Here is a 23,922-nt window from a genome sequence, read left to right on the forward strand (position 1 = left end):
GTTCATGTAGCTTCAAACCCAAAAGTGACTGGCACTCCAAGCCTCCTTAGTAGAACATGCATTTAAGGAAGAAGTAAATGTATAAAGAAATGCTGGATAAAAGTACTGGATGGTGGCTGTGATCAGTGCCATCAGCAATCATGGAACCCTGCACACCTACCAAAACAACCACCATCAACAGACAGTGGATGATTCATAATTGTCATTCAGTCATCAGGTGGAATAAGTATAGCGGAAACATTAATTCATGTTATGTATGTAGTAATATGAGCAATATAACATTATAGGTTTATACAGACTGTACATGTTGATAATGATCAGTATTAAATAGCAGTGCAGCAGCAGCAGCATTATTTTGGTGAATGACAGTGGAACCTCAGTTATCCGAACCCCTTGGTACCAGGGGTGGTCCATAAGTCTGAAAAGTCCATATCTCTGAAACTGTGTAGAAATAGCCATAAAGAACTTTTTTTTTTTAAATTTCAGTATAATCCACTACTCTAATAGAACAGTCACTACGCTAATAGAGTAGTCATTTCCATATTTCGGTTAACTGAGAATCTGGATAAGTGGGGTCCGGATAACTGAGATTCCGCTGTAATGCAACAGGCGCAACTGGTTTTAGGGATGCGGCGATTATGCTGGCATAATTTCGAGCATAATGGGTATGTGTGGAAATCAGGAATTATGCTAGCATTTTGAGGTGATTATAAGCTTTTAACAGTAGGAAAATCTGCAGACTGCACAATTCTGTTAAAAAGATCGAGATACTCTAATAGAGCAGTCAGAAACTCTAATAGAACAGTCACTAAATCAAGACACACGGTAGTGTGTTGTGCGGCCCAAGAAGTCGGCGCGCAACACCCGTGAGTATATTGACAGGAAGAACGGAAACGCAATTGTCGCACCTCCATAACTCTGTGCTGCCTTGATGAAACAAGACGATTTTTGCTGTGGACACGCCCTCCAACTTCAGCACTCCCACATTCCAAATTTGAGTGCAATCGCTTCAAGAATTCCCGAGATATGCGACTTCAAAAATTGGCTTAGTTTCTTAGTTTTTTCTTCTTATTTTTCTTCCTCTTTTTGCACACTTACAAAAACTGCTATATAACGCAAACGCCATATCCGATTGCCTTGAAATTTGGCACCCAGAAGGGGGGTACAAAGGCACATCTCGGTACCAACTTTGGCTGGAATACGATAAACAGGCAAAGAGTTATGAGCGATTATTCATGATAAATAACACCAATATGTTGTCACACCTACAGGGTAAACCGCGTCTGGGAAGAAGCTATAAATCGGTGGGTGAATAGGTTAACTATTGAACCTCAAACTTTTTGTGGTTTGAAAGAAATCAAACTAAAAAACAGGAAGATACAACAAAAAACCAACAGTGTGTAACAATTATGCAATCGAGATTAGCTAATAAAAAAACGACTGCTTGCCACGCCTACCAGATAAACCGCTAGGGGTAATGCTTTAAAAATCACTGTATAGATGGAGTAATCATCTTAGAAAGGCTCTTCAATGGTGTAGAAGAATCAGACATAAAGCCACGGAGTTATAACACGAAATCCAACTTGGTGTAGCAAGTGCGAGATCGAGATACTCTAATAGAGCAGTCATCCTAATAGAGCAGACATCCTAATAGAGCAGTCATCCTAATAGAGCAGTCACTCTGAAGAGAATTCAAGAGATCAAGTAACCTGTATAGAGATCAGCTACAAACAAGTCACCCTGTAGAGAGATCAGCTACAAACAATTCACACTGTAGAGAGATCAGCTAGAAGAAGTTACCTTGTAGGGAGTTCATGCAACTATAGAAAGAGATAGTTCAGCTGGAAGAAATCACCTTGTAGAGTTCAGCTACAAAGAAACCACCATGTAGAGAGTTCAACTACAAACAAATTGCCCTGTAGAGAGAACAGCTGAAAGAAGTTACCTTGCAGAGAGTTCAGCTACAAAGAAACCATCATGTAGAGAGTTCAACTACAAACAAATCACCCTGTAGAGAGATCAGCTAGAAGAAGTTACCTTGTAGAGAGTTCAGCTACAAAGAAACCATCATGTAGAGAGATCAGCTGCAAACAAACCACCTGTAGAGAGTTCAGCTAGAAACAAATCACCCTGTAGAGATTTCAGCTAGAAACAAGTCACCCTGGAGAGATCAGCTGGAAACAAGTCACCCTGTAGAGAGATCAGCTTGCACGATCAAGCCATCCTGTAGAGAGTTAGAAACAAATCACCCTGTAGAGAGATCAGCTAGAAACAAGTCGCTCTGTACAGAGATTAGTTGGAAACAAATCACCCTGTAAAGAGATAAGCTGGAAACTGTAAAGAGATCAGCTGGATCAAGTCACCTGGTAGAGTTCAGCTAGAAACAAGTTACACTGCAGAGAGATCACATGCTAGAAACAAGTCACCCTGTAGAGAGTTCAACTACATTTCAAGTCACCCTGTAGAGAGTAGTGCTGGGTCGTATTGAAAAATAGCAAATGGTATACCTTTCATTAAAAGTATCATGGTATTATTAAATATCACAGTATTAATGGTAAAGCCATTGGTATTAAAGTAACTGCCCCTCAACAAAAGCACCAAATACCCATGGTAGCTCAGCAAACCTCAGATACAAATTACCACCAACAAACTTGTTTACATAGTTTGGTTAGCTGACTACATCAGCATCTACCCACAAACATTGTCACATGTCTGGTTACCTTCTAAATATGGGATGAAACAAGCCCACAGGGAGGCCATAATGCCCAAACAGTATGGCAGTATTAAAAAAAAAAATTTTTTTTAAATAAAATAAAAAAAACAAAACAAAACAAAAAACAAAAACAGGCGGTATCAAAAAACAGGCGGTATGGGTATCAAAAAAACAAAACAAAACAAAAAACAAAAACAGGCGGTATCAAAACCGGTATGACTTAAATATCACAGATTACTAGCAATACCGGTATATCGCCCAGCTCTAGTAGAGAGTTCAGCTACAAAAAAGTTACCCTGCACAGAGATCACCTGCTAGAAACAAGTTACTCTGTAGAGAAATCAGCAGGAAACAAGTCACCCTGTCGAGAGATCAGCTAGAAACAACAGTTCAACAACATTTCAAGTCACCCTGTAGAGGGTTCAACTACTTTTCAAGTCACCCTGTAGAGAGTTCAGCTAGAAACAAGTCACGCTATAAAGAGTTCAACTACAAATAATGAGAGTTCAGCTACATGCAGTTCAGTTATGTAACAAGTCACCTTATCAGCCTTATCCATTATCAAGTTATGCTTGGCTGGGGGGGCATAAAATTTTATTTTAAAATTCCATGGAAACTTTGGAGGGTTTGGGGTGGGAGTGTATAAACAGTAGAGAGGACTACTGGAATGATGGAATGGGATTTTTTAAAGTTCAATATCAGTTTTTATATCCAATTAAGTACAACCCTTCGGGTGTAACTAATCACTGGACTGGACTACTGGACTGGAACACTGGACTGGACTACTGGACTGACATATTTTTGATTTTTACACATTCTGAGATTGGTTTTATTGAGTCTAGCTAGCCAAGGGTCTTCCAAAAACTTGCAGCCTGCTACAGGAGTAAGCAAAAACTGACTTCTCACTACTTGTTATGTTCTACAGCATTTATACACTTCTTAGTATTGTGTTTTGGAGATTGTAATACCTAGCAGTAGCTAACCAAAAATCATTTTACTATATTTGTACTCCCTATCTTACACTGTATCCTTGAACTAAATAGCTCAGACCCCTGGGACACAACCTATCCTTCCTAAGATAATCTATTGTAGCTAAATTTGTTCCTACATGTAATATACAAATTCATTGCACAACTGTAGAGTTTTTTCTGCTATCATGATTAGTTCTTACATGTGCTGGTTGGCGTACTATAATATGTGACCAAATTTATTAGCATTGTACAAGCTTGTTACTATCTCCAATTGGTTAACTATAACTAGCATATTCCCTGTAGCATACTGATAAGTAGTATAGGTGTATGTACTATAGAAGAACATAATAAATAGAAGTGAAATCACTAGAAGTCAGTTTTTGCTTACTCCCACTCCTCATACTCATCATTTTAGTAGCAGACTACAAGTTTTCTGAAGGCCCTTGGCTAGCAGGAATCAATAAAACCAACCTCAGAATGTGTAAAAACCAAAAATATGTCAGTCCAGTAGTCCAGTAGTCCAGTCCAGTAGTCCAGTCCAGTGTTCCAGTCCAGTAATCCAGTCCAGTGATTAGTTACACCCCAAGCCTTCCCCTTAAGTAAGTAAATAAATAGGATTCCCCTTGAAGTCAGCTCTTTTAGCATAATTCGCCTCACCATAGACAAAGTTTACCAATGTAATGTACTGTAAAGTCAGGTGCAAAAGCAGTTTAATGGGAATACCAAGAAGATGCCTTGTTCCCAAATGATGAAAAGTTAGCTAGCTAGTTGACTACATGTGTGCATTGTAAAAGTACATTCAATGTATAATGAAATATTCATTTATTTATTATCAACTTTACCAGTTAGGCTATGGAGGGCAAACACAGAAGGCAGAGCTTGTACAAGGTGTTTACCACTAACCTATAGGAGCCTAAGTGAAAATCTTTGGGTAAAGTGAAACGGGATATCTTATAAGCGTTTACAATGAGTCTTTTCCACCACAATTATGTCAGAAACAAAATTTAAGCCAAAGTTTGTTGTGGCAGTGCCACATTGCACACTGAACTGAACCTTCATTAAGACAGTTAGTTTCAGACAAGTATTGAGTTATAAGTCATACAAGTGTTGTGGTCAGGAAAAGTATGCTAAAAGAGCTGACTTCAAGGGGAATACTATTAATTTTATTTGCTTACATAAGGGGAGGAGTTATACTTATATAGATGCAAAAAATGATATTGAACTTTAAAAATTTCCATTCCCATATTCCACCATCCCAGTAGTCCGTTCCACTGTTTATACACTCCCATTTGGGGTTGGTCCAAAGACATTTTTGGGCTTGGTTGTGTCTAATCATGCTGCCAAGCTGTAGTTTGTCTTATTTAATCGTCGTTTCATCGTCATTGCATCTGCAGATAAGAACAATGATTTTCCAGTGCAAACAAGTTGATGTTGCTGCTTCTAAAACTCAGGTGCTATGCAGCTAGCTAGCTAGCTCATTTGGAATTAACCAATTATGTATTACTATTTATTGTGTTGTGCAATAATAGCTACATAATTAATTCATTGTAATTCCCGGATTTCATAATTCATGAAATTTTTGTACTGCAAAGAAAGTTAAACAAACCACTTTTAACAAGATAGTGTACATAAAAGTATATCTTCTAAACCATTTTATAGTGTGACTATAGTGCTTTCCCCACAAATTCTCTCAACAAAGCCTCAAATTATTAAAAGCTGCTCTTTATTTTCGTTCATGTATGTAGGGGATATATTACGCTCCCTTTCAACTTTAAGGGATAGGCTATTCCTGGTAGGTCTATGAGGCCTGCACCATTGTGTGGGAGTTAAATGCCTGTAAAACCCGAAGGGAAGGTAATTCACAAAGTCTAAGGAGAGTCACCACACCCGTATTTCAGACCGCCGGAAAGAAACCACCTCAGAGCAAAGTTTACCTATTTAGAAATTTAACACAGATTTCATTTCACTTTTACTTCTTACATAAAAGTTGCTTTTACCATTTAACGAATCTGCTCACATGGGTGCATACAATTTTATAAAAACAATTTCAGTAGACCAGACACGCTCCCACTTTAACTGGCTGTGGATGTATGTTGTTATTGTAAACAAAAATAACAAACCAAGCACGTGCCCACAGCCAGCCAATGGCTAGCCAGCTATGGGAGCATGACTGGTTTAACAAACCTTAAAGCCAGTATAGTTGGCTTTGGAGTATATATTTAAAAGAAGCAAAATCCATGCAAAAACAGCCAAGCTATGAAAGGGTGCGGCCTTCAAAAATGCCTGAGTTTAAAATGTTGTGAAATCAAAGGTGACAGCCATTTCATGATGTTAATCATTATAAATTTTCATTGTAGCAATTTCATGACCGCCACCTTTGATTTCACAACTTATTTACCCAGGATTTTTGAATGCTACACCCTTTTAATACAGCTTGGCTGTTTTTGCATGGATCACCTATTCCTCCAAACATGCGGTGTGTGTATTGATTAAACACTTTATAGTGAATAAATGGCTCATTGAAGCCTTCAAAAATTTTAGTTCTTTGTGAAATGTTTGTAATGCGCTGTTGATCAAACTTCACTTACTACTTATATAGATGTACAAATGCTAGAATCAAGCATTCAGATGTTTGAATGAAAAAGTGCAGATTATTAGAATGTTTCTAATATTTAAAACCCACAATCACAAATTTTAATTTATTGAATCTAAGGAGTAAGACCTATTGTTGTGAGGATTATATGCACTTACTTGTTGAAATACTCTTTGATATAGACAGTAAAGTGAGTGTAAACAGCAGCAAAGTAGTAGTTCATTACTGATAATATAATAATTGAAATTACACAGAAATATTAGGGATCATAGCCACAAAAGGTAGCCATATAGACAGTAAAGTGAGTGTAAACAGCAGCAAAGTAGTAGTTCATTACTGATAATATAATAATTGAAATTACACAGAAATATTAGGGATCATAGCCACAAAAGGTAGGGAAACAAGGGAGGTCACCTACACTTGAAGATATATACTAGTGGATATTTTAATCCCTAATATTCAGTCTATACTCATGACTGAAGTAGGGATTGAAATTTCTACTAGTACATACGCTATACCTTTAGGTGTTGATGACCTCCCTTGTGTCACTACCTTTTATGGCTATGATCAATAATTGCACTTGAAAATCTTTTACTTGTTTGTAACAACTGGTGGACAAACATGTACCACATCAAAAAAAAGAATTGTGCTATATTTGATGTTTTCACCTGAACACACACCCCAACTATCAATTACTAAAAAAGCAATAGATCACATTTTTATTTTAAACTATGTTCAACCCATTACACAACATTACAAATGAAGAACATTACAAGAAGTGTCACTGCAAACCAATCCAGTCACTATATGTGGACAATGTCCCTAACAAATGTATAAGGAATCCATCTTGTGCTATAGCTACCATGAGTTGACACCTTGCACTACTAACATGAAGAAATGGAACACAAAGGAGGACAAAGATATGTAAGTTTATGAGAGTTAAAGCAACGTCTATCGGTGAAAAAATCACGCCAGTATATAGCCTTAGCCATCACTGAGTTATGCTTGCCTGAGGCATAAGGTAGACAGTTAGTCAGTACTGAAAATTCTACAAATACGAAAGTTCTGTAGCAACTTATCAAAAGAGTCTTATGACACTTTGAGCTTTACTTAAATTGCCATGAAGTCATGAATGTAGTTATTTATTTAATTTTACTCATTTAAAAACTACTTTCATAAGTTATTAAAAGTGACTGGATTTCAGAAACTGATCCAAATCACACATTAGAAGTTTTGATTTTAAGATTTTAAGCCATTATGACTTGCCAAGGGAAGTAAGCATGTGTATGAACTTTACACAAGAGATGTATCAGTTTATTAACTTTCAATAGCTGCTTGTAGAGTTTCCTACCAAAAAAGATAGAAACTCTGAGCAATTGGATGAGCAAAGTAGGATCATGAGTGCTCACAAAGTGATGAGAGGTGGGGGAGGAGTGGTGGGAAAGAGGTTAGTCTTCAGTACAGACGCAAGATTACAGGGCAGTGCTGGCCCCTTAGCAGCTGATATGCAGCAAAACCCACACAGAAAATGTGTCCAACTACATGAGCCCATCCACCTGTACAACACTGATTCTCATGAAGCCAGGTCCTTCATAAGGCCAGAAATTGTCATTTCAGCTTGCCACAACCACTCAGAAAAGACGCTGTTAAACCACCTTTAGTAGTTTGAGTAATGCTGGGAGTCAAAATCAATAGATTGGTAGTGTAACTATCTACTGGTGGTGTAACTATCCACTGGTGGTGTTAGTTTATTTCGCATGATGTGTGATTTGGACCGGTTTGTAAATCTGGTCACAAATGTTTTTGGGACATCTCAACATGTACACACTATAATAAATCAAAACTTGGAAATCACGCAATCACTCAGACCAATAATCTCCTAGGTTTCATTTCTATTGGTGCAAGTACATACATTTGGACATTTTAGACACTTAAAATTAGAGCACCTCTCTAATCTAATAAGAACACTCAACACTGACCAAAGTGATCTTCTACGTACTTCACAAATTACACAGATACACGTACAAACATTTATCACACTATTAACACAACATACTCCTGACTGAAGATGAGGTGTGATTGCAGAATTAGGGGGTGGGGCTAGTGAAGTGGGTGGAACTTTCAGAGTTGAAGTCATCAGACTCATAGATCTTTATATTGAACATGTAGAACAGTAAACCATACAAGGCTGGTCCCAGTCCATTACACAAACCTCATATATCAGTCAGTATTCCCAACACCACTCCTGTGGGGAAGAATTGAAACCCATAATGAAATTTTATAGTGGAAAATGAAAACCATAATCAAAATATTTAATACAAAACAAATACCACAATTATAACTTGTTGTTAGGGACACTCTAGAAGACCCATAATTTACTAACACTATAGTACAGTGAAACCTCACTTATCCAGACCCCACTTCTCTGGATTCTCGGTTAACCGAACTATGGAAATGACTGCTCTATTAGAGTAGTGACTGTTCTATTAGGGTAGTTGATAATACTACTATTTAAAAAATGTTCTCTATGCTATTTTAAGTTTATTTATACACAGTTTCAGAGATACGAACCTTTCAGACTTATCGACCACTACTGGTCCCAAGGGGTTCGGATTACTGAGGTTCCACTGTAGCGATGAATTGTGTCTGTAGAAGACATACCTGTCAGGTTGATATAATTAATGGACCTGGGGATTATGGGGACCTACCTAGACTTGTAATTTAATTTACATATCAATGTTTCTAGTGTCCAGTCTTTCATGACCAAATCAGTTGTAGTGCCTCACACAATCTCCAATTACAATCACCTTTACTCTGAAATATTGATTTAAAGGATCTGGACTGCTTAGCAAAGGCCACTTAATCTTTACACTTTAGCCAAACAGAATATTAACCCTTAAACCCACAGAATACTTTTCGGAAATGCATGTTTACATAATATGGGCATGCATGGCGACACTAGGTGGGGTAATTAATTCTTACAGCCTACAAATACACATAGCTTAAAAGTGTGTTTACTGGGCTACTTGGAAAAGGTTAAATGAACACTGTAACTACAGTGGCTTACTTGTTATGAAGCGGTGAACAGTGATGAGTTACGTCCCCGTGTTTCTAAATTCTTAACACATGTTTAATTTCGATTGTGGGTTTACTCACGTGAGTCATATGTGGCCTGATGCAGAATTTCATGAAGAGTTGAACGAAAGTTATTGCAAAGCAATAGGATCAACTACCATCGAGTTATCGACCATTTTATAAAGGTATGTAAAGGGTTTGTGTGTTTCCTTACTGAAAAGTTATTTTCACGGCTAATTTAGGCTTCACCGTTTAGCGTTAGGGTAAAACCCTAGGTATCATTTTGATCCTTGCTACATCACGAGTAGAATGACAAATTGCATAGCTGTAGGATGGACGCTTCAAAAGTTACAGTGCTTTGTGCAAAGCATGCATATTTATTAAGTGTAAATCCAGTTTTCTGGATTATGCAGGTTTAAGGGTTAATAGATTCCAACAAGTCTCTGGGTCTGTTCCTCCAAACATGTGCTACGTGTATTGATTAAACACTTTATTGTGAATACATGGCTCACTGGAGCCTTCAAAAATTCTGTAAACAAAAGCCCATAACTTTTTTTCCATTTGTTGATCAAACTTCACTCACCACTTATATAGATGTACATGTACAGAGTGATTGTGGGTTTTAGTTTTTATTACTAATATTTGTCCTATGATTAAGTTACAACTATACAAACATTATCCACTCGATAATACTGTGACCTATAGTTTACAAAAGGTCCCACCCAATAGTTGAACAACTGAAGTTCCACCACATGTATATAGATAAAAAAATTTTCAAAAATTTTAACTGACAATTTGGCAGACTTGACAAATGCCAACAAGTTTACCAGATTTACCAAACTAAACAATGGGCTAAATCAAATTATGTAACTCCATAAGTTAGAAGCTATATGCTATATACTATTGGTTTACTGGTTTTAAATCTCAGTATTCCTCACACTATGTATACACAATGTTGGTATTGAAAGCTGCTTGTTGTTGATGGTTTGTCAAGTTCAAATGGTAAATTATGGCAAGGACCTGACTTGATGGGAATTAGGGATATACAGGAGGATAGTATTTTACTGGACAAATATTGTTTGCTGTACTTTAGTCATTAAGGAGCCAGTATTGTCAGGAATAGGCTTCAACCTCCATTTGGAAACCTATTTGGTGACTACACTCCACTCCTTATGTGAACACTCATGACACTACTATATTCCTCAAACCTTTTAGCCTATTTTGCTCCAAGCATGCAGCTACAAGTACAGGGAATGCTCTGAAAGGTAATGAATCTCTGGTGTCTCACGTCCTCACAAGTTATGATGGCTCGTAACCCTCAAAATTATGACCTGCTCTGCAAATACCAGGCATAAGAGTACATTTTCAAATTCTTTATTATTGATGTACTTAGCCAAGTGTATGCTCTGACCAAGTTTCAGCCTTGTATGTCAACAACTCTTGGAGTTACAGCCCTATGAAGTAGCAACAACAGAAAGATTGATTTTTACAAGTATTGGGAAAATAAAGTACAGGCATTTACAATAACAGCAGTAACGTACGATCACAATGAAGTACAGAGTTGCAACATGTTTGCCATGAATAGGGGAGTCCATTACTGGGTAAGTTTTTCTTCTATCACCATTCTTTACTACATACACATGAAATCAATGAAGAAAGATCAATCATATAAGATCGCTTCGACGTGATGTAAACAAAACTTGTGCACTGCAGAACTTGTGCACTGCATTATAAAAGTTTCACATTTTACAATGCAGTGCACAAGTTCTACACTGCATTGTAAAAGGTGATATTCTGGAATATATGATGGTCAGATCTTAACCAAACTTTTGGTGGGACATCAGTGATAAATTTGCAAACTTTTACCACATGGAATTATAATTGCTGTGATTCAGCACGAAGTTATGAGGCCCTGAAGTTGAAGTTTCTCACTGGCACTCGCTCTTTGTTTTATAACTCAAGAAAGAAGTGCAAAGACAAATGAAGAATCTTCACAGCAAATTTGAGCCTGTGAAAGCAGCCAGTATCTTGGAATAAGAAAAATGTATGGGTTAACATTGAGGGACTATAACGTGTGAATGAAACAAGGTACAATCTTAATACTTTGGTTTCTATATAGTAGAAAGTTAGGTCAATCTTTGAATCAGTAGTTTAGATACCTGTAACTTCCTTTTTGCCTGTATCAAAGGTAAAAAGAACAGTGTGGCTTCAAAAGGCGCTAACACCCTTAAACAAGAAGTGACTAGACAAGGAATACTTCATACACCAGTAACCACACAATTGCAGCTGGTGTTGCTCACCAGTGAACTAACCAGAGTTATGACAAGTTGATATCCTTAAAGTATAAATAATGTTAGCTACATCAACAACTACTAGTGGCCTGGCAGTCTGATAGAGCCTGTTCTGTTAGTCCTCTGAGATACTTCACTATGATCTATAGGTTTCCAAACTCGTTACTACATGACCACAAACATGATGTCCAGTTAACATAGTACTGTCATTGTTAATCAGTTTAGTGTCTTCTTAACATCCTCCTTGATAGGCCTCAGAGAAATATGCTCAACCTCATTATTCTTTTGTACAAGCAGTAAAAATGTTATTACATAGGAAAGCCTTTTACATAGTTAGCAACACACTTATATAGTTAACAGTAAGAACTAGTTAGCTGACTGTTCTATTGTAATAAGTGGCTGCTCTATTAGAGTATCTCAATCTCAACTTAGAGATCATCTGCTCCAAAATCGCTTCAAATTGCTAGACTAATGTTCGATTCTATTAATAACTCATTGTGCTCAAAATTATTCAGGCATAATTCTTGACCTCTATCCCTGTAATAATTAGTAAGATTTGTAGGACATTTAAGGTGGCGCTGAAGTAATTATGTGAAGCCGTACAATGCCCATTTGTCACGATTAAAATTAGCCCACGCGCTTAATTAGCTATTTTAGGGTGGTGGAGAACTCCGCTTGTGAACAATGTAGTCTATGTTTAAAGGGTTCTTATGATAGCCTGTAATGTTGTAGCCTAGCATGCCAAGTTTCGTGAAATCAACCGCTTTAATTTTGTGGTTGTTAAACTCTGAACTTATGAGCCGATTTTAAAAATAACTCACCCCAGAAACAACCTAGCGCTAAGCCGCCTTGGCTCTTATAGTTTCTCACCTTGTAGAACAACTCTATGGAATCCTTTTTAACGATAACAACGTGGAAACTGGTTAAAACGCAAACCCGCATTTTTCAACATGTGATATCACGCATGTCAACAGCGAATCACGAAAAATCGTTCCATAGCCCTGTAAAGAACCACTTCACCAGTGGCTCTGCCAAATTTTGAGGGTCTATGGTACATAAATTTGGAGTTTTTTCACGAAATGTGAGACAGTGTAACTGGCCAGATGGCGCTCCGTAAAGCAGTAATCATGCGATGACAGCTGGTGTTGTTCGCTGTAAAGTTACCAGAGTTTTGACAAGGTGATGAAGTTAGTACGTGAATATCGTTACTTGTATCAGCAATAGTAGCCTGACAGTCTGATAGAGCTGGTTCTTTCAATTATTTCGAAGCGCTTCGCGTTGTTCTATTAGTTTTCCGTGTTTTTTCGTGCATGGCCACAAACATGATGTTCCATTGGCCTTGTAAGGCTTCATTTGATTACTTCAGCGCCACCTTAAGGGATTAGCTCAGACTACTAATGGTCACCAAAAATGTACAATAAAATAGAATAAATAGATTTTGGTCAGTCAAATGATGAAATTGGTTTAAAAAATAGTTCATTGCAATAATATCTACTATTTTATCACTACAAAAATGATCTTTATACTCAGGGTATTCCCCACTGCTCACCTGAAAAAGAAACATGAGTACTGGTCAACCTCTTGTAGGTAAGACAGGAACACCATCACACACAGTCTCAGTGGCTTCTTGTCCATACTGACCTTACAAAGTGACTAGAAGTAAAGAGAATATATAGTATGGTGATGATACCTAGTGACTATTATACATTACACAACATTCATTGTTCTAAATATAGTCAGTCACAGGTGTTTCATTAATCTGTGAATCTTTGTTTATCTTGTAGTATTGTTGAATGAATTCCTAGCCATATATGGTAGCCTCATGATTGGAGGTATCACCTATTCCTCCAAACATGTAGTGTGTGCATTGATTAAACACTTCATCGTGAATAAACGGCTCATTGGAGCCTTCAAAAATTCTGCAAAAATAAGTAACTATCATTCAATTAGTACATTGCTCAAACTTTACTCACTAGTTATATAGATGTACATGTACAGAGTAATTGTGGGTTTTAGTTTTATTACTAATAGTTGTCCTATGATCAACTTATAACGTCAAACATTAACCACTTGGTAATAATAGTACATTGTAATACTTCCTTCCAAAACACTCAAAATAGTTTAACCCTTTAAGGGTTGGTCCACAATTTTCTGCTTTTTTGCGAGTGTACAAAGAGTACTCTTTTTTCTAACCCCCTCCCCCCAGCCCAAAGTGCGCTGTATAAATGTTGAGAACAAACACATGGATACTTTTTTTTAATATTGCAAAATTCATGTTTGGTATTTGTTTTGTCTTTTAGGCATCTTATCATTTTGATCTTTTGAAGCTGATATATACCCTGAAAGAAACATTCCTACACACAGCGGGCATTAGTACCTGATGCACATTAGCAAATGTGTACATACACATCATAGAAACAGTTCTTGGCTATCTTCAACGTAAACCATCCCAATACTGGCAGTAGCAACAGTAGTACTAGTTTGTTGGGTATTCACCATAGTCTGAGGTGGACTGGAGTCAGGAGATGTGGGTACACTCTGCAGAGACAGGTTTTCTCTATAGGCAACCCACAACTACCACAACTATGTAGTGTAAACAAATTAGTACCCACATAATCCAGCCTTCCATACCCAACAGTATTCCTAAACCCACAACAACACCTTCTGTAGGTAGAAAACAAGAGCAACAAGCAGTGTAGCTACAAGCTATTCAGTTGTGACCGTTTATCAGTGTTAATTGCTAAGCCAAGACTAAAGAGAAAGAAAAGTAAGTGCTGTTATAAAAGTATATAAAAAGCCTGCAGTATGTGTTATCACGCTGATTACCATCTTACCTGTAAATTTAATGGGCTTTATCTTTCCTTTAGCTTATTGTTGGTAGCTAACCCTAGCTACACTGTTTTCCAGAGTTCGCCGAAGCACAAATTTGTCCAATCATGTGTTGACTTGGGCCCATGCATTAACAGCATCAGCTTGCTTTAGTCCACCGTTTATAATTGGACAATGAATAAGTAGCAGTAGAGGTTTACTACTAGAGCCTAATCACTACATTCGGATTTCTCACCAACTCATATGATCAACATTATTTTTAAAAAGCGTACATGCGATTTTACCCCCTCCCCCTAGCATACGGTTTGTACACTCACGAAAAAGCAGAAAATTGTGGACCACACCTAAGCGTTTTCTGACAACCAGGTTAAAATTAATGATAGCTTTGTAGATTTTAGTAGCTGGCTAGTGGATTAAACAATAGTGTTTGTCACTTCAGAGGTTCTCTGTCATTAAATACATGAAAAAGTTGCATAAAACATTTGTGACCTGTTCTGCAAAAAGAGGTCTTATAGCCTTTCAAAACTGTCAAGTTTGACTAGTCATAACTCCTCATGTTTTCAATCTAACACCTTCATATTACACCACGCAATAGTGCTATGTTAGGGGTATAAGGGAACTAAATGTCAGGGCGATACCATATTCGCAAGTTAAATTCCTGGTTGCCAAGTACATGCAATTGAAAAGGCTATAAGACCCCTTTTCACAGACCAGGTCACATTTTCAAAGTAGTATATATATATATATATATATATATATATAATATACTAACTACACTAATGTGTAATAACTGACTGCCCTATTAGAGTATCTATGTGCAGTGACGTGAGGGCTATGAAAGTGTGTGTGTAGGATATGTGTGCTCTACTACACATCTATTTTATTGAAGATAGCATTGATACAGCTTCTATGTATATGTTAAAGCATAGCCGCGAGTGCTATATGAAAACTAAAGCACGAGGTGCACGGCTGAGATGCTAATAAAGTACAAGGTGAAGCCGAGTGCTTTATTAGCATTGAGTACAAGTGCCAGGTGCTTTAAGTAATTCACATGTATTTCACCATAATTTGGTATGATAGATGTCCATTGCATATTTTGGCAAGATTGGACAATCAATTCTATTTTGTGACACATGGTGAAGTATTTCCGTGATATCTCCAGGACTTGTCCGTTTACATTAACAAACGTAACAGCAACATTACCTTCTCCCACCCATCATCGAATCATTTAGGTATGTCTATAAAAGCAATCCAGTGGTAGAACTCGTATTGGCTGGGGTGATTGATCACTCAGCATGCCAAGGCTATCAGCCTTCAAAGCACTCTTTGTGGGCAATAAAGCACAGTTGCCCATGTGTAGGGCTCATGCCAGTACGACTAATCACCCAAGCCAGTAAAGGCTGATAGCCTTGCCGTGCTGAGTGATCAATCACCCCAGCCAATACGAGTTCTACCACTGGATTGCTTTTTCAATAAAGCACTTTTTGCGGTGCAATAAAAATAGTGTACTTTATGAAATTTAAAGTAAAATACACCTTTTCCTTTGATTTCGCCCACACAAAGTTCTATAAATATATTTAAACATGCAAATTTTGAAACCAGAAGGTAGTATTTTCTGTAAATTCACCTTCTTGGATCTGACAGTTTGTCAACAATATAATGTAATTGATGATCTATCACTTTCCAGCATACATAATAGCATTGCACCAACAATCGGTCAATAAAATGAGTGTTAGGCTGACATGATTAATTAAATTGAAACCATCCACTGTGCTGTGTAGTATAATGATGTGGGGGAGGCTAGACATCAGTATTGGCTGTACACAAGTGAAAATATTTTAATGGGTTTTTTAATTGCGTTTGTGAAACTGCTGTATGCTGTGGTTAGCTATTAAAATGTACAGAAACCATTGAGAAACAGACAACCATAGACACAAAATCCATTATCATGTGGAATCTAAAGAAGATATCTCCATCTTATGGTGTTTGTCTGTTGAAATATGCTAAGCCACTAGCACCTGATAAAAATGTTTTCTAGAGATGAAGGACAAAGCAGCTGCTTGTTTCCAGTCTAGACAAAGTATGGTACATGAACAAGTATTAGAATCACCTGTAGTGTATCTGGGCTTGCTGAACATGCTGTTTGTGTCCTGATGAGCACAAACCTGGCTAGTTTGCATAATTCTGTTGTGAGATAAATATATGTTAATTCTTTACAATTGGATTCACCTCTCGTGAATATATCTGCTGTCACTTTGAGTTGTGTTTGTTTGTCATGGTTGATTGTAACTTTATTGTCGCCATTTTAAGCTTGAAAAGCTTTCTCCCTTGAAAGCTTGGGTGGATATAAGCCAATAATGAATTCCCCAGTTCATGGTGAACACATGTACAATGAGACAAGTCCCAATTTCATAGCTGTTATACTTGTGACATATGATTGATAGCCAGATTGAATGAGCGGCCGAGTGGCACTTGTTGCAACTTACTCAATTGTTTTGCTTTAGTTTCCTGTTATGTATATACTGTATTGGTACAAGTACACAGAAAAGTTGGAATTTTCAACTAGAGTAGGGACCATAGCACATTGATAAAAAGTACTGAAACAAGTTTGAATAGTGTATGATATTAAATCACAGTAAAACAATAAGAAGTGTTATATCCCTACTGTGCTCTTCCTTGTAGTATCTTGAGTACATCAGGGATATAACACTTATTATTATTGTTTTACTGTGATTTAATATTGTGCACTTCTCCAACTTGTTTCAGTACTTTTTATCAATGTGCTATGGTCCCTACTCTAGTTGAAAGTTTTGTGTGCTTGTTTGTTAACTTTTTTGTAAAATAAATTATTGCGATTGGTGAACCCACACATACCACATCAAAAACAAAGAAATAGTGCTGCACCCCAGCTATATCAATTAACGTCTGAAAAGTGAAGTATCCATTACACTTCATTGTCAGCCATTTTCAACCCGTCGTTACAAAGCATTATAAATCAAGAACTGTTAAAAACACACCTCAAAGTAGCTGCTATGAAAATTACGGACGGCTTCTGTTATGAAGGGAAGCCATCAGTGTTACTGCCAAATTGACACTTTTTGCTGTCAGGAAAGATGAATGGGACACAAAGGAAGACACTGGTAAGTCCATGAAGAATGCATTGTACATACTGCGGTATGCCAAAAGGCACCTCTTGGGCTGAAGCGCCATCGAACAGTGAAAAAATCAAGCCTGTAGCCTTAGCCATTATTGAGTTACACCTGTCTGAAGGAATTAGCAGTCAGTTACTCAGTCAGTCAGTAAAAAATTCCATTTAATTCTTAAAAATGTTGTAGCCACTTGTTGAAAGTGTTTCGGATTGATCTGAAAGTTTGTTTGGGCTTAGTTTTACGGTTACCTAACCAATACTGCCTCATCGTTGTCAGGGAAAAGGCTAGTTTTTGGGTGTTTTTCATGGGCAACGCCCACTCCTTTGTGATCCCTACTACACAAATCCAACAGTTCACAGATAAGGTTGAAATTTTAACACCACTCAAAGAAGTCAATGAAGTTCAAGTAACTAGTCAAGGTTTCACTCAGTACAAATCTGATCTCAATTGAGATTTCATAAGCATTGTATGTATGTATAAGTATATACCCTAGTCTGGCACCGCCCACCCCTTCGCAGAAAGTAAGGGTCTGGTGAAATACAAATACTAAATCATTTCTACTGCCCAGATTCAGCAGTAGCCAATTAATGCGTGCCAATGACGTTCACACAGAAATCACCTTGGCAACACAATGCTTTTGTTCGAATTGAAGTGCAATTACCTGACGTAACAAGCATTACGTGCGCTGTCTAATTGAATACCTTTTAAAATGATTTGGTATTTGTAAACTCTTACTGGCTCCACTAGACCCTTACTTTTTGTGAAGGGGCGGGTGGAGCCAGACTATATATACCCCTCAGACAACATCTAGAGCCACCCCTGCCACACTAGGTATTCTCAAATTTTCTTTCATAGTCCTCATACAAGGAAGTTGCCTGGAGTGGAAGAGGGGGGAGGGAACTTTACAAAAAAAAATATCTTTTTAAATAAACTTCAGTCAGGCATTCAGAAGTATGACAGTTTACAGACAGCTAAATATAAATATAACTCACTTAGCTATCAGTGACTCCTTTAATACTACTGGATATATAACTTCCACAACACGTTTTTATTGGGTGTGCACTAATTGGAATGCACCACATGATCAGATTTTTACTGATGCTGCTGGTTATGTGCAAAAAGAAACCAAGACTTCACTTCAAGTGGGCGGGGAAAGGTAGCATCATCACTATAAGCAGCAATTATGCTAGCTACATACATGCTCCTTAATAAGTCTTCAATGATGACTCTATTATGGGATAGCCTGTATAACTATGTAGCTCTATAGATTACATGATCTCTGCATCACTAAATCCTGCAGTGCAGCAAATTTCATAACAGTGCCAGCAATGTAGTAAAGCAGGGGCGGATCCAGAGTTTGGAAAGAGGGGGAGCACATTGCTGAAATATTGAAGAGCAAAATGGTCACAGCAATAATGGCTATCCTTTACCAAAGGTATATATTATGAAGATCTTTATTATAGCCCCCTAGATCCACCACTGTAAAGATTATCATGTTAGCCAATTGGCACCATAAAGCAAGAGTACTTCAGTCATGGTTTATAGACTGAATTAGTATTTAAATGTCCACTAGTATATCTACAGGTATAAGAGGCAACTTTTACTCTCTTGTTTTACTACATTTATTCTTTGATCCCTAATTCAATTTAAATTTTTTCTTCCCCTTAATGGTTTACATTTTAATAACATAGTTATGGTTAATGAACCCATGCATACCACATCAAAAGAAAGAATGACACCAGGCATGCCATAAATTTAATTTGGAATCTGAACGTGTGCCCCAACAATGAATTGCTGAAAAAAGTAGTGGCCATTACAGTTTGTCTTCAGCTATGTTCTGTCTGTTACACAGTGATGCAAATGAAGAGAAGTGTCTCTGCGGAAACTACGGGTGATAAGTGTAATAGCTACATACCACAATAGCCATAGGAAAGCTCTGTGTCGTGCTACAATGCATGTCAGCAAAAAGAGCTGGGACACAAAGGAAGACAAAGGTTAGTACGTGATGCATGCACTGTACGGTGAAGACACATTTCTGGCATCAAACAGTGAAAAAATCAATTAGCCCGTAGCTTTATGCATTGAATTATGCTTGGCTGAAAGCATCAGTTAGTTAGTCAGTTAGTCATTAGAAAATTCAGATAAATGTTATTAAATCCATAAAAACTTGTTTGAAATATTTTATTAAGTTGCTCTTTTCTTTTGATGTGGTATAGATGGGTTCAACAGTTAAAATAATGTTACAAAAAAGTATAAACAAACAAGTATAAGGAAAATTTGGATTTTAAGTTCAATTAAGGATCATTGAAAAAAAAACAGGGAAACAAGGGAGGTCACCTCTATACACCTACAAATATACTAGTGGACATTTAATATCTAATCCAAAACAGCCAAGCTGTAAAAAAAGTGTGCGGTCAAGCAGCACCAAAATTCATCTTAATTGTTGTTATTAAAATTTTTACCATTAACCTACCATCACAGCCATTTCTTGGCCGCCACCTTGGATTTCACATCTTTTTTCACCATAGCCTTTTTGAGGGCCGCACACTTTTTTTACAGCTTGGCTGTTTTGGATTAGATTTCACTTCTTTTTGTATTTGTATACCCCAAAGCCGGCCTATGGCCTGCTTTGGGACTTTTTAAACATATCTTTTTTTCTTTACCACAGGAAGAAGAAAAGATGAAGCAGATGTACCTTAAATATTTCTGATTTAATCAGTAAATGTACAAATTATATATATAATACATAATTATATTTATTACAGAACTGTCCATGGTGGTTTCTGTGTAACTGAACACTCTTCAAGGCAACTTCTTCTAGCTGATCTCTCTACATGGTGATTTGTTTGTAGCTGAACTTTCAACAAGGTAACTTCTTCTAGCTGTTCTCTCTACAGGGTGATTTATTTGTAGCTGGATTCTGTACAGGATTTCTTTGCTGCTGAGCTCTTTACAGAATGGTTTCTTTGTAGCTGAACTCTCTACAAGGTGACTTCTTCTAACTGATCTCTCTACAGGGAGATTTGTTTGTAGCTGAACACTCTTCAAGGCAACTTCTTCTAACTGATCTCTCTACAGGGAGATTTGTTTGTAGCTGAACTCTCTACAGGTGATTTGTTTGCAGCTGAATTATCTAGATGATGGTTTCTTTGTAGCTGAACTCTCTACAAGGTAATTTCTTCTAGCTGAACTCTCTACATGGTGGTTTCTTTGTAGCAGAACTCTCTACAAGATAACTTCTTCTAACTGATCTTTCTACAGGGCAATTTGTTTGTGGCAGAATTTTCTACAGGATGATTTCTTTGCAGCTGAACTCTCTACATGGTGGTTTCTTTTTACTGTAGCTGAACTCTCTACAAGGTAATTTCTTCTAGCTGATCTCTCTACAGAGTGATTTGTTTGTAGCTGAATTCTATACAGGTGATTTGTTTGCAGCTGAGCTCTTTACAGAATGGTTTCTTTGTAGCTGAACTCTCTACAAGGAAACTTCTTCTAACTGAACTCTCTACAGGGAGATTTGTTTGCAGCTGAACTCTCTTCATGATGGTTTCTTTGTAGCTGAACTCTCTACAAGGTAACTTCTTCTAGCTGAACTCCCTACATGGTGGTTTCTTTGTAGCTGAACTCTCTACAAGGTGACTTCTTCTAGCTGATCTTTCTACAGGGTGATTTGTTTGTAGCTGAATTCTATACAGGTGATTTGTTTGCAGCTGAGCTCTTTACAAAATGGTTTCTTTTAGGGACCCGCCGATTATGCTCATAATTGTACCTATTATGCTATGCTGCACTGCTCAAAAATTTATCTAATATGCTTAAATTTATGCTCAATACTTACCCATTATGCTCGAATTATGCCCAATTATTTATGCCCCCAGTTCTCATGCTCTGCTAATAAATTCCAATTTATGGATAAATGATAAGTGGCTGAAGCACAAACTTACTTGTCAAAATGCATAAAAAGATCGATATACTCTAATAGAACAGTCATCAATATGATTGTTCTATTAGAGTTACTGACTGTTCTATTAGAGTATATCGATCTTTCTGTGATAGCTATTTTGATAAGTAAGAATTCATACTATTACACAAATATTCTACCTATTATGCTAGCATTATGCTCAATGCTTTCAGACACCTATTATGCTCATAATTATGCCAGCATAATTGGTGGGTCCCTAGTTTCTTTGTAGCTGAACTCTCTACAAGGTAACATCTTCTAACTGAACTCTCTACAGGGAGATTTGTTTACAGCTGAACTCTCTTCATGATGGTTTCTTTGTAGCTGAACTCTCTACAAGGTAACTTCTTCTAGCTGAACTCTCTATATGGTGGTTTCTTTGTAGCTGAACTCTCTACAAGGTGACTTCTTCTAGCTGATCTCTCTACAGGGTGATTTGTTTGTAGCTGAACTCTCTTCATGATGGTTTCTTTGTAGCTGAACTCTCTACAAGGTAACTTCTTCTAGCTGAACTCCCTACATGGTGGTTTCTTTGTAGCTGAACTCTCTACAGGTGATTTGTTTGCAGCTGAACTCTCCACATGATGGTTTCTTTAAATTTGTAGCTGAACTCTCTACAAGGTAACTTCTTCTAGCTGATCTCTCTACAGGGTGATTTGTTTGTAGCTGAATTCTGTACAGGTGATTTGTTTGCAGCTGAGCTCTTTACAGAATGGTTTCTTTGCAGCTGAACTCTCTACAAGGTAACTTCTTCTAACTGAACTCTCTACAGGGAGATTTGTTTGCAGCTGAACTCTCTTCATGATGGTTTCTTTGTAGCTGAACTCTCTACAAGGTAACTTCTTCTAGCTGAACTCCCTACATGGTGGTTTCTTTGTAGCTGAACTCTCTACAAGGTGACTTCTTCTAGCTGATCTTTCTACAGGGTGATTTGTTTGTAGCTGAATTCTGTACAGGTGATTTGTTTGCAGCTGAGCTCTTTACAGAATGGTTTCTTTGTAGTTGAACTCTCTACAAGGTAGCTTCTTCTAGCTGATGTCTCCACAAGGTCACTAGTTTGTAGCTGAACTTTCTACATGGTAGTTTCTTTGTAACTGAACTCTCTACTAGGTAACTTCTTCTAGCTGATCTCTCTACAGGGAGATTGGTTTGTAGCTGAACTCTCTACAGGTGATTTGTTTGCAGCTGAACTCTCCACATGATGGTTTCTTTGTAGCTGAACTCCCTACAAGGTAACTTCTTCTAGCTGATCTCTCTACAGGGTGATTTGTTTGTAGCTGAACTATCAACAAGGTAACTTCTTCTAGCTGATGTCTCTACAGGGTCACTAGTTTGTAAATGAATTCTCTACATGGTGGTTTCTTTGTAACTGAACTCTCTACGAGGTAACTTCTTCTAGCTGATCTTTCTATAGGGTGATTTGTTTGTAGTGGAATTCTGTAAAGGTGATTTTTTTGCAGCTGAGCTCTTTACAGAATGGTTTCTTTGTAGCTGAACTCTTTACAAGGTAACTTCTTCTAGCTGATGTCTCTACAAGGTCACTAGTTTGTAAACGAATTCTCTACACGGTGGTTTCTTTGTAACTGAACTCTCTACAAGGAAACTTCTCCTAGCTGATCTCTCTAAAGGGGGGATTTGTTTGTAGCTGAACTCTCTACAGGTGATTTGTTTGCAGCTGAACTCTCCACATGATGGTTTCTTTGTAGCTGAACTCTCTACAAGGTAACTTCTTCTAGCTGATCTCTCTACAGGGTGATTTGTTTGTAGCTGAACTATCAACAAGGTAACTTCTTCTAGCTGATCTCTCTACAGGGTGATTTGTTTGTAGCTGAATTCTGTACAGGTGATTTGTTTGCAGCTGAGCTCTTTACAGAATGGTTTCTATGTAGCTGAACTCTTTACAAGGTAACTTCTTCTAGCTGATGTCTCTACAGGGTCACTAGTTTGTAAATGAATTCTCTACATGGTGGTTTCTTTGTAACTGAACTCTCTACAAGGAAACTTCTCCTCTCTACAGGGAGATTTGTTTGTAGCTGAACTCTCTACAGGTGATTTGTTTGCAGCTGAACTCTCTACATGATGGTTTCTTTGTAGCTGAAATCACTACAAGGTAACTTCTTCTAGCTGATCTCTCTACAGGGCGATTTGTTTGTAGCTGAACTCTCTACATTGTGGTTTCTTTGTAGCTGAACTTTACAAGGTGATTTCTTCTAGCTGAATTATCTCTTTCTATAGTTGCATGAATTCCCTACAAGGTAATTTCTTCTAGCTGATCTCTCTACAGGGTGAATTGTTTGTGGCTGATCTCTCTACAGGGTGACTTGTTTGTAGCTGATCTCTATA

At 37.5% G+C, this 23,922-nt stretch overlaps 1 protein-coding gene across 1 annotated transcript in view; it reads right to left on the minus strand.

The window, feature by feature from the left end:
* The window catches only part of LOC136255534 (uncharacterized), a 98,642-nt gene that overhangs the window by 26,355 nt on the left and 48,365 nt on the right, over nucleotides 1-23,922 (minus strand). Inside the window, exons 8-10 of the mRNA XM_066048326.1 lie at nucleotides 13,193-13,296; nucleotides 8,490-8,522; nucleotides 8,334-8,427 (exon numbers count right to left, since the gene is read on the minus strand). Coding sequence (XP_065904398.1) covers nucleotides 8,334-8,427; nucleotides 8,490-8,494 — 99 coding nt within the window. The 5' untranslated portion in view covers nucleotides 8,495-8,522; nucleotides 13,193-13,296. The remainder of the gene's footprint in view (nucleotides 1-8,333; nucleotides 8,428-8,489; nucleotides 8,523-13,192; nucleotides 13,297-23,922) is intronic.

This window comes from Dysidea avara, chromosome 5 (assembly GCF_963678975.1).
Source record: "Dysidea avara chromosome 5, odDysAvar1.4, whole genome shotgun sequence".
Lineage (NCBI taxonomy): Eukaryota > Metazoa > Porifera > Demospongiae > Dictyoceratida > Dysideidae > Dysidea > Dysidea avara.